Below are 12,348 nucleotides of genomic sequence, written 5' to 3' on the forward strand. Positions count from 1 at the left end.
CACTTGGTTCATCATTCTAAGGGTGGGGGCGTCATGGTTTCTACTCCAGTCAATTTTACTCACAGATCCATCCACCCATGGTGAAGCCAGCCGTCTACCAGACTGACAGTTTCGTCTCATCCACACTTTGTTTCAACCACCACACTGCAGGTCACCTCACTTCTCTTGCTGCTTCTTTGCTCGTACTGCTCCACTTTGGGATTCCCTCGCATTATATCGTTTTTTCCCAAGCTCTTAATAACAATAAGAACCATTCACAAATCAAGAAATATGTTAACTATTGTGAATTATAACTTTGAAAATGCAATTTTGTTGCGAAGCCAATGATGTTTTTTCCCATCCTTTGGGCCTGTGCTAGGCAATTGTGTAAAAAAAAAAGTGAAGAGAAGGTTGCTTCCACCACTCTAACATAAAACCGAAGTCCTTAACCGAACCAACGTGTGCAAACTCACGTCACGAGGCACAGGGCCCATGTTCGCTCATCGTGATTAAATCTAATTTCTCTCTCCTCCCTGCCAATTTCTTATTACTAATACACACTTTTTAAGATTTGTTTTTTTTTAAACCTATGATTTAATTTTTAGATAGCACAACTTTGCAATTAAGCTGACCTTGCGGCATGCAAGATAACAAAGTGGCTAAAAAAATATGGTTCCAAAATAACCCAAGAGCTTTTATCCAGATTAAGTATGCCATTTAAATGAAGTACAAACATAATGCTAAATGATGGGGCAGTTTTAAAAAAGTGACTGCTAAATTGATTTGATAATGAGCAAGGAAATTATTCTATCAAGGTCACATAATTATGTGCAACAGTAAATTATGTGTCACAGAATTAATTATCAACTCATATGGGCACGCAACATTTATTTCACATTTACATACACCAACGTGTGACAACACATAAGCTAAAGTATTTTTAAAGCAAAGGAAGTGTGTATTTTTTATTTAAACTCCATCTACCACACCACAAAAGGGTTTAACAAACCACAATAGATATATCCAGTTGCCAAAACGACTTTGTGGCCAAATAATGATGAAGTACGTTCATATTCCCTGACACTGAACGCAAACGCATTTGTCTTCAATAAGGCTGAGAGCACATTAACGGGAACGTTATGAAAAATTCTGGCAGGGTGATTAAATGCGAAATAATTAATTAGCATCGTAGCAGAATCGTTTAGGTGTACAACAGGTGACATGGCTGTTTCTTAGTGGGGGGGGGGACTGAAAGTGAAATGCATGACAGCTGCCACACCTGACTTCACTCACACAATGCACCACGACAAAACCCCGACCTTCTCCTGCCTTCACGGAACGCATCCCTCACCAACTGTCACCCGCCGGCCCATTCGATCTGACATTTAATACTCATTCCTTGGTCAGGAGGCAATTACCCACTTAATTCTTTCCAAAGAGCCCCAGAAAAACTTATCTGAATGTAGGTTGCCAAATGCGGGGAGAATCCGGCGCTGAAATGAATATATATTTGGACCAAACCTCTCTGGTAATTTTATGAATTTAATCAACTTTAATGTTACATGCAAAAAAATAAATCGCAGATGGTTTTCAAGCCGACGAGACACTTGGGAGAATTTGCTTGCACGTTTTACATTCCATGGTTACACGGTGCAATAGTGCCTGGTTTCTCAGGTGATAACACCTTAATTCTGTGACATAATTAATCCTAGACACACCTACAGGAGGCTCGATTAAGAATTCATTAGATATGTTGTAAATTGCCCTGTTCCAATTTCATAAATCTACGAGGGAAACGAAATACCTTCTGGAAAGGTAACTTCAGAAACATTTTTTACAGATAGCCTATTAGTTTAACTGAAAGTCATTCTTTAAATGTGTTTTTATCTACAATCAATTTCTTTTTATATTATGCCTATGGTCAATAAGCAATATAGAAGTAGTATTGCAAAGACTCTGATCTGTATAACAAAGTACATATATTTTGTTTTCAGGCCATGTTCACTTGCCTTACGTACAATTTATTGAATTTCCAGAAGTCTCCAATTGCTTCAATTATAGTTGTACATTTATAGAAAAGCTGCCATGCAGGGAGTTTAGTTTTGTTCAGATTTTGTATCATAAATATTTACTCTTTATGAATAAGGGTATTCAAAACGGCATTAAGTGCCTGCATGCTGCGATTCATTGCACTCTCTCCTACTGTGCATCTATATTTCTGAAAAGTGCTGATCTCTGCATTTGAACAAATTTGGTTCCATGTATATTCTATGCCGGAGGCAATTAACACCGCTATTGTAAACACTACACGTCAGCAATTCCAGCACCTTCACCGCTATTGCTGTTGTCACAACTTCCGTTCACCACCATCAACACTATCATCATCCCCAACCACTGACATTTTAAATGAGCTAACAGCGCACAGAGCAGCAGTCTCAAGCAATACATGTTTTTCATGTGCAGTGACATTTTTTTCCTCCAACCTCTTAAAAAATAGACACAAAGGAAACAATAGCCACAAAGGGTGACCTTCTCATGGTTCTGTGCCAGAAACAAGGAAGCATTCAGCTCGACGTTTTATTGTTTGTTTGATGTACATTAATCCTCTTTGCCATAACAAAGACATCAACGCAGCCTTTGGACCACTGAGCCCCCATGTAAGCTAATCCCTATTGAGGCAGAATGGCTTCTTGGGTAACATCAAGGCCGGTTAACCAATGCGAAACCGTTGCAAGTGTTTATTAATTTCTCCTCGGTTAACTTATCCCCGAAGCATGTGGTTTATACATTTTTCATAAGACCACCATTTTAGAAGGTTGCATAATTTCCCGTGAAATTTATTAATTTTTAGCCATGGATGCATGAATTATTTGGCAACAAATTCACGAGCTAACCTGAGGTTATTCCTTTTTTTTTTAATAAAAAAAAACATTGAGTCCTGTTTTATACACGTGTATAGTACACGAACAGCAGTTTTGAGATGCGTGTGCAAACGGTTTATTTGTTTTTTGTTACAGTTGCTTTTATTGCCACTGCAGATGCTGAATTAGACAATACGTCCATCCCCTGACCCCCCAACCCAGCACCGACCACAGAGGACAAAGATAACCCAAGTACAAAGCAAGTTTATCTTCTTGGTTCTTTCGGTAAAGTCTCGTAGGAGGGAAATAATAAAATAATAAAAATAAAACATAATAAAATTATTCTCACGGTTTATTTGTTTTTTGTTACAGTTGCTGAGAATTATTTTATTATGTTTTATTTTTTTTATTTCATTATTTCCCTTCTACGTGACTTTACCGAAAGAGCCAAGAAGATGAATCCCTGCAGTCACGAAAGCTTTAAATCGAAATTTAAAGCAAGTTTATTTTGAATTAATGGCAACATCACAGGGCCAATGATCTGGTCAGCAACTTCAAGGGGTTTCTCCACATTCATTTGGCGAGGCAAATCAAGGACAGGTATGACAGTGGGGATGGCCATTTTACTCACGGTCCACTTTAGACTACTCAAAAACTTAACAACGTGTACGCCCATTTCTTTAACAGTGTATTTCTTTTCGGTTGCTAATAACACACAGGCTGAGGGATCAAAGTAAGCCTAAAGGCACAATTTGTTCTGCGTTTTTCAGGAGGAGATGCTCATTAGTAGGATGCTAAACAAGCCTCATGCCGATAGAATTGTGTCTACAACACAGTCGAAGTTAATTTAATTTTCATGTGCCTTTTGTTAATTAATTCATAACATGCCACAGACATGTGTACACTTTGTACTATGGATTGACAGGACTTCCTAACGTGTGTATCTGTGATACAAATATGCTATGTTTAGCGATAACACTGTTGGGCAAGTGCTCTCAGTGAGCACCTATTAAGGCCAGCAGAGAACCCCAGGGGGTTGGTGTGACCAGAACTGCACCCAGTCATTTGCAGGTGGTTAGTGCACCGCTCTATAATCACCGCTACAGGGTGTGAGTTCAACTCCTGGCCACATGAGACACGAGTGGTAAATGGTATATAAACCTGATCTGGGATACCCCTAGGCCAATTCAGCCTAAAACGAACAACGTACGTGATGGAAGACATCCTGCAACTCGCCGCTCAATCCATGTGATTTATTGAACTTATCATGACCTGGGATCATGGTGAGCTTCAGGAACGATGTTTTGTGTCTTGGTTATACTCCCCATCTCATCTGTGCTGACCTGGTCGTTCTGTTTCTCTTCATTCCAACCGTTAACATAACGGAATAAGTTGCAGGAAGAAAAACCAGTAAAATTTTCCACGCACATTTCAAACCGCGTGTCACAGATTCAAACATCTATGTAAATCAATGAATTGTAACATGCATTGTGCATGAAGTTTCATCATCGCTACTTGAAAGACAAATCTGGTGGGACGGAGGCGTGGTGCTGACCACACCTTGCCCTCACGTGGCCCTCACGTGTCATGCTCGAACTCAAGAGGTGCTCGCTAACAGCACTGTCTAAACAATTTTTGTAACTAAAGAATGTTTTATTTTATCAGGTAAGGCCCACTGACCTATTAGCTCATTTTCTGAAGCGACCTGGCCACAAATGATAGCTCAACCAAGTGGAAATTTATAGCAGCCAAATACTCGAAACGCGTGTTGATTGTAAATGTGGAGGGAAAAAGTGGAGGACCCAGAGAAAGATCCACGCGACCACAGGGAAAACACGCAAACTCAAAATATACAGGCATCAGGGTCGGTATCGAACCCACGAACCCCCTGTATACGAGGCAAGGTAGCAAACATCTCGCTCCGCAAGAGTCTCGACAGGAGTTGGGATTGTGTGCGTATAAGTGTATTTTATACTGTGCTTGCTTTTTGTGCTTTTTAATCTTACCAGGTAGTTCCTGCACATGGGGTTGAAGGCGTTGGTGCCACACACGAACATGCTGTTGTCTCCTCTCCTGAGCAGCACTTTAATGTAGTTCCTGCACTCCGCCTGGGCACAAGGGGTTAGCGTTTCTTCCCTCGGCACGGTGTAAACACAATCGTGACGCACGAAAATACGACGAGTCATCCTCAGAGGGAAACACCACTGGCTTTGAACAAATAAACCCACAGGTGAGCCTAAACTTTGCAAGCAAGTGACCAAGAGTACGAAATAGGCATGGAACGATTCATTACCCCCCCCCCTCTGCTCCGAGATACTTTGGGATTTCCAGGATATAGGTCGCAATTTGATTCAAGGAGTCATTTGTACCATCTTACTTGTATTGTTTGTTTCATTGTGTTGTCTCATTCAGTCCGTTAGCCTAAAGTTAACATTTGCATATCATTTTCCTAAATCACCTAGCTGATCAATCCGTAGAGCATTATTTCATGCAAGTTTCATGAGCATGAGGAACTGCAATCATTACAAGCCGACAGTAGTTGTCGATACGTTACAAGCAATGGAAGTAAAGCGAGTGGATTTAATCCATCTGTGCAGCACTCGGCATTATCCCCTTCCATGCGTGGTTTGTCCACATACTCTGGTTTCCTCTCGTGTGAAGCCAAACACACACATTGAATTAGTCAATCATCCCAATGCAGGACTCTTCAACAAGAAAGTCTGAAAATCACAGTGAGGCTTCCCTGAATAAACAATAGATATTTTACCTTTTAAAGTTGTCGGGACATAATTGGTGGTGCCAGGTAAAATGTGGACCTCACTAATGCTGTCCAAAGTTAGAATGATTCATATCTCCACAAGATGTGTGTGTGGTTTAAAGAGTTAGCAGTGAAACAAAAAAAGCCATTAACTTAAATGTAAATCCTTTCTTCGTCGGTTGCTGAAGCTAATAATGTAAAACAACTGCTTTAATTTAATTCTCTATTGATTCAAAGTTGTACCAAACGTTCACAAGATCTATTACAAAGACTCTGTATAGCCTAAAAGACTAATTGACATTTGATTGTTTAATGAGAAAAAAATACAGTGGGGCATTTTCTTTTTGTGCTAAGAAAACAAAGGTTCCTGGATTTCTTGTTCCGATTTAACATAAATCAACACGAAATCATAATTCGAGAAGTTGTGGAGAATTTAAGTAAGAACTACATCCCCCCCTCCTCCCCGAGTTGTCCGCCTGCCCCCCCTCATGTATAGCAAAAATAAAAATAAAGCATGTTTTTTTTAAAAGTTGCAACGACATAAGCAGACACTACACATCCTTCGCATCTGTCTCTTCACTTAAACAATACATATAAAAGTTTTTTTAACACATCCCATCAGCCATACAGCCTTTTCAGAGTAAATAATTTCAACAGTATTCCGTCAAATCTTGACTTAAAGCTTTCGTGACTGCACGAATTCATGTTCTTTGAGTCTTTCGGTAGCTTTCCCGCGATATTGTTTCACCTGATGACGATTGCTTCTGTTGCGATCGAAACGTCGTGATATTTTTCATTATTTTTCTATCTACGTGGCTTTACCGAAAGACCCAAAGAATATAAATAGTATTTCGTCAACACAAACTCTGAGCCAGTTTTGACATTCAGCGTCTCATCAATAGTGTCAGGCTCAGCATCTCATCAGCAGATTCAGGTTCAGTGTCGCGTCGCTGAGACACTGCATGTTGAAACCAATCCAAAGTCTACTTGTTTTGAACCCATGTGGCCTCATGTCTGCTTACGTATCGTTACATAAATTATCTGGATTCCCTTTCCATTGCTTTAATAGCTGAGTTGCTACACCTGTGGGGAAAGTGTCTGGCCAGGTTGGGCAAATTTACAAATTGTGCAAGAGTGCAATTACAGATTGGCTATGCGAGCAGTGGTTGTCTCGCTATGTCTGCTTTGACCAAGCAAGTGTATCTCAGATGCTTGAAGTGCCTCCCCACAGTATTAACAATAACTGCATTTATTTGAACTGTACAACAGTCGGGCAAGTAGTATGGGCGATAACTGGAAATATCAAGTTCCACAGTTTATTGTTCATTTTCTACTAAAAAAGTGATATCTTTAGAAGGGCCCCCAAAAATTGGATGTGAAAAACATGCAAACATTCCATTAAATTTCTCCCTGTGATTGTTTAACATGTACATTTTCAAATAACTTTATCTGGATCCTTTAATTTTTTTTTAATCAAGAAGAAATGAAGGCAACTCTAATCACAAGTTTGATTTCAGTCCAGTGAATATTCTCTAAGTGGACTCGTCATTCCAATTGTATTTTCTTTTCTGCCTTGAGTGAAATTTTTCCCAGTGCAACGCTGTTATCTATCCACAATTAAACAGAATTGCATCACATTATTGTCACTTATCACAAACAACAACATACCTCGGGAGATGTTCATTGTTTGTCTCACGATGTTTTTAATTTTGCCATGTAAAACAAATTTTGGTGACAGTTAAATTTCTTCTTTCACGGGAGAGCAGTAGTGCAGTGGTTGGCAGAATGTTTAAAGAACGCAGCTAACATAGGTTTGATTCCGTGCCACTGTTAACATCAGTGGTGTGTAAGATCTAACCTGATCCTGGGTCCCCTTGGTATGAACCAATGCCCTTCATCAACTTGTACTGACCAGTGAGTGTGAAGTAGAGTCAAACAATCCCTATGTGTTAGGGGGTCTTCATCCAAAAGTCGTTTTACAAAGGGTGATAAATTATACAGTGGATTTATTTAATAAAACGTGACCTTTTGGAGTATGTACGATATTGGGACTCAAATAATTTTCACAACAAATCGGATGATTATAACACTTACACGTGGGCTCTCTTAGCCATGTGCATTCAACTTAAATGCTGTGAAAAATTATAACCACCTTTTTAAAAGCAACCATGACAATAATGTCTGTGGTGTATAATATTGATCATTATAGTTTTAAAAAATGTGCATTTCAATCATAGCTATGGAAAGATTATTGTAAAAGCTGTTAGTTTTCTCCTAGTTTTTCTATCAGGTGAAATTCAGCCCAATGATGTCCATGGACAGACTGAAAGTGGCATCTATCAGTGTGATGAAGCAACTCCTCTCAATACAGGATGTGCCAAATGAGTGAAATGTATAACGAAATCGGGGAATGGGGGCATGGGGCCTGGCGCATGCGGCCTCCTGCTGTTCTTGCAACCAGTGAGTGCTGAAATATGTATGAAGCCCTTCTGTTCATGCAATGTTCTGACCTGTAATGCAAGACCCCTGAGGGATGGATGCACCGCTGCTCCTGAGCACTAAAACCCTGCCAAAAGCAGTGGCCACGTGCACGTGTGATGTGAGCGATAAAGAGAGGAGGCCAGGAGCAGGAGCAACGGTGTGGAATGGAAGTGGACAATGGTGGGAATCAATGTAGGTGACTGTGGTTCTTAGGGGAGGGGTGGGGTGGGAGAGGGCATAGACAAAATGTGAGCGAGGGGTAGAGGCTGGTAGGGGTGGGTAGAGGCCTGGTGGAGGCTGCAAGGAGAGGAGGAAAGAGGGGTGTGGGCACAGTTCGTCTCACCTCCTGTTTACCCTTCATGAAGCACGTCTCCCTCTCCTGTTTACTTGACCTCCAAGTTAGCCTCTGAGAGAAGGAAACGGGTAAAGCAGCAGGATTTACACTTTACTTGGAGCTCCCTTCCCCCCTTTCAGAGCACACAGACAGTCGCCACAGGGCTGCACGCTTTTACTGCTCACACTGAACACTGCCAACCCTAAACCGAGGCAGTGCTAAGATTGATGCGATAAGCTTATTCAATCATTACTCGAGTTTACAACTGTGTGTTGAGGTGAAAAAAGGAACCCATAATATAAACATATAGCTAAATTATGGAAAGAAGTCTACAGTTTCAACAGTAGAGCCTCAACAGACCTCAAGCAGCTTTGGCAAAATGTAATTGCACTGCTATTAGCAACTCTGGACATTTGCTAAAATAGCAAAGGTGCATGGTACAAGCAATTGCTTGCTCACACCAGCCTAAAAAGCCCATCTAGAGGATACTTGGCCTACTGTTCCAGGCTGACCAAACATGTTGGAAGGGCTGAGAGCACTCACACTGTGCTCCACCACAACGAGGCGGTTGGGTGGGTGAACGTAATAAACGTTCACCTCTGGATTGCAAGCCCAGTGTGCTAACCATGACACTGCGGCAGTATCGTTGCAGACTGTACTCGACACAAAACACAGAATCTTGATTCACGTTGATTTTATTTTTGGTGGTGGATCACTGTTATATTTGCACGCATTGTAAATCACTTAATTTTGTGGTCGTCTCATTTAAAAGATGAAAAAAACATCAAATCCGCTGCCTGTTTCTCTTGCAACGCAACCCAATACGTGCAACGGAGACAGGAAAGCGGGCAAAAAAAAATCCCCGCAGGATGCCGAAGCCACACGTTTATTTTTATTTGCAGAGAAACATGGTAAACGCTATGCTCCCAGCAATGCAAGCTTAACACACAAACCAGGTGTGGCTTCCTTTAGCCTTCCATTGTGCCAAGAAACATTAATCATTCTAGCTTCCGTCACAAATGCTGGCATTAATCTTAAACTGGCTACGAGCATGCATTAACGCTTTCCGCGCGTCACCGTGTATTCAGGCTTATGTACATAACGTCCGGCACAGACATATAAATGGAGAAATTTTAAACCATTTGGTACTTTTTTGTGCATCTCTGTTGTGTTTTTCAACTTGATCATCTCTTTTTTATCCCTTCTGCATTAATGCACGTGAATGGTGTTTCATTCCAATCGCTGGTCAGAAGAATTTCCGCAATCTCAGGGTTGTGTGTCCCAGAGGCTTACTGCAGCCAATTTGATTGCAGTTAATTTGTACACTGTAATTACTGCTGTAAAAAAAAAGCCTTGACTGGGAAAGCAATTTGGCAGTTTTACCAACATAATGCGTCAACATCTTTTAGCAAAAATAAATGCACTGTGAAATTTGGTGAATAAATTTAATGGTGTTTGAATGGCCTTGTTAAATATGGAGAATTGGCCCAAAAATACGCTGAAAAGCGAATGACAAAACTGCCAATTATCATTAATGTATTTTAAACATTAACTGCAATTATTGAAGGGACCTTATTGTATGATCTCACTGTGAAACAAAAAATACAAAAATTAGTTCCTGGGTAGTAAGTGTTATTTCCTAATTGCTTATGCCTCAAAAGTACAGAAAGTGGCTGTTATTCCCCACAAACTTTGCTTTTGTGACCAGGACACAAAAGCAAAGTTAATAATCAACTCCATTAATATCACTGTGTAACAAATTGAATCATTTTTGTTCCTGGGTAATAAGTGTTATTTCCTAATTGCTTATGCCTCAAAAGTACAGAAAGTGGCTATTATTCTCCACAAACTTTGCTTTTGTGACCAGGACAGTGATATTTTGAAATTTACCCATTTTCAATGAGAAAACGTGTGCATTTGTGTCATTCCTTCACGTAAAGTCCTGGTTACAAAAGCAAAGTTTGTGGGGAATAATAGCCATTTTCTATACTCTTTAGGCATAAGCAATTAGAAAATAACACTTACTACCCAGGAACAAAAATCGTGTTACATAGTGGATCCTTATCCAGTCTAAAATCAAATGAGATAAGAAATGAGGTTAAAAGAGAGATTTCATCCCACCTCTGTCTGTAGATTAATCTCTTGTACGAGCGATGAAATCATCGGTGCAAAGACAGAAATTTGACATGTTGGAAGCTTAATTTGTATCTTGATCCTTCACGGTAATTACACCGTAGTGGAATGCATCTCCCGAAGCACAGACATAATCGCCTGGCACTTGTCATCTGGCTGTGAATGTTTTTTTTTCCTCGTGAAAAAAAAAAGATGAGAGAACACACTTTTTTTGAATTATAATGGAGGTGTCAGACACTCTGCAACTTCAAGAATCATTTTTTGTTCTTTCCCGTTTAATGGGCAAAAGAGTATCGGTTTAGTCTTTTTTTTTAAAGGCAGAGGCGCTCCGTGCGGACTTGAATATAGCGGAGGATGATAGGAAGCAGCATCCAAACACTTTATTTATCAAGGCGGAGCTTGACGTCTACTCGGAAGTGAAATCATTACAAAAATAATTAAGATAAACAGAAACTGCAGCTACCACAACACCAGCACATTGAACTTTGTCATGAGGTGCACAAGGGTATGCAATTCACAACCTAAACGGCCCTGAATATGTTAATAGGGCAATGGAAATTAAATAACCCCCCCCCGCCCCCAATACTTTTCGCGTATGTAAATGGGAAGTTAATTAGACAAGAATTCTGGTCTGCTGCAACCCTGGAGCGTTCATAATTAGCAAATCAGTAATTCCCTGGTGAACGCGCACTGGCCTGCTTGCCCATTCTTAATAGGTTCAACAGATCAAAGTGGGAGTCTCAACCAAATTTTTAAAATATATACATTTTGTTAGTTTGTCTGTTAAAAAAATATATATAACACTGCAGACCTCAAAACAGTCCAGGTGCATTCAAGCTCTGCTGCCTCAAATGCGTAACCAGGAAAAGTTATGCGGCTGAGCATGAGAGTGTAGCCAATGTGACTTAACAGGCTACCATTTTAAACACACACACCCTACCAGCCACAGAAATATTGCAATTAATGCATCGTCTAAAATGAAATTCAAAACTGTGCTCTCTTGCAAGCCGCGCGAATTAGTCGGCAAAGTCGCTCTGCGGACCACTGCTCTCTCGCAGGGCGTCGTGCCGCTGAAACACGGCAACTGATAAAAAGAAGTCGCGCAAGGCAGTGATATTTCAGTTGACCTCACCTTGTCGTAATATATCTCATCTGATAGGGGCGCGTCCAAGTCGAGGCCATAGATGTGATCTCTGCAAAGAGAAAGGCACAAAGTTTTATGTGGAAGCTTTACATTTTCTTTTATTGAGCAATTTATTTTGCAGCGAGCTTCTGTGCGGAGCCTCACTTACTAAAACGATCAACTGTGCACGTGTTTGCATGAATACATCTGCACATTGTCACAATTCATGCACGCGAATGTGTGCATGACAGCGCTGTGCTACGTTAAGTGCAATGGCCACAGAATTATTTAACTGCAAAAGAGCCACACTTTTCCACGACTAGCAATATATTACCGACACCCAGGTGATATTTAAAAAACTTTCACAAATGAAAACCCACGTCAGGCTCATGACTGTGAAGTGAAAAGTAGAGGCGTGCATTATGGTGTTAGCCAATCACCCTCCTTACTTATAACGACCTGTTAATTATTTGGTGAGGCTGCTGCATCTGGCAGCGATGCACACAATTGCCATAACAACTCACATTCGTCAAGCACTGCCTTCACATTTTTAGAAAAATAGGCGACGATTCAACCATGGGCTCTTCTAAGAACACACAGAGAGGCCTAGGTGCTGTGAATAAGAGCCATTTAAGGAAGGGCCATTACCAAAAACATGACCTAGTATATTGTTTTCAAT

The 12,348-nt window shown here is 40.5% G+C and overlaps 1 protein-coding gene across 3 annotated transcripts in view; it reads right to left on the reverse strand.

The window, feature by feature from the left end:
* LOC144945974 (semaphorin-6A-like) overlaps positions 1–12,348 on the reverse strand; it is a 147,270-nt gene that overhangs the window by 58,645 nt on the left and 76,277 nt on the right. For all 3 annotated transcript variants that reach the window (XM_078874668.1, XM_078874669.1, XM_078874667.1), the window contains 3 exons: positions 11,679–11,739; positions 8,423–8,485; positions 4,847–4,948 (listed from right to left, as the gene is read on the reverse strand). In XM_078874668.1, the coding sequence (XP_078730794.1) occupies positions 4,847–4,948; positions 8,423–8,485; positions 11,679–11,739 (226 nt within the window). The remainder of the gene's footprint in view (positions 1–4,846; positions 4,949–8,422; positions 8,486–11,678; positions 11,740–12,348) is intronic.

The sequence above is a fragment of the Lampetra fluviatilis genome, chromosome 39 (assembly GCF_964198595.1).
Source record: "Lampetra fluviatilis chromosome 39, kcLamFluv1.1, whole genome shotgun sequence".
NCBI classification, from domain to species: Eukaryota; Metazoa; Chordata; class Hyperoartia; order Petromyzontiformes; family Petromyzontidae; genus Lampetra; species Lampetra fluviatilis.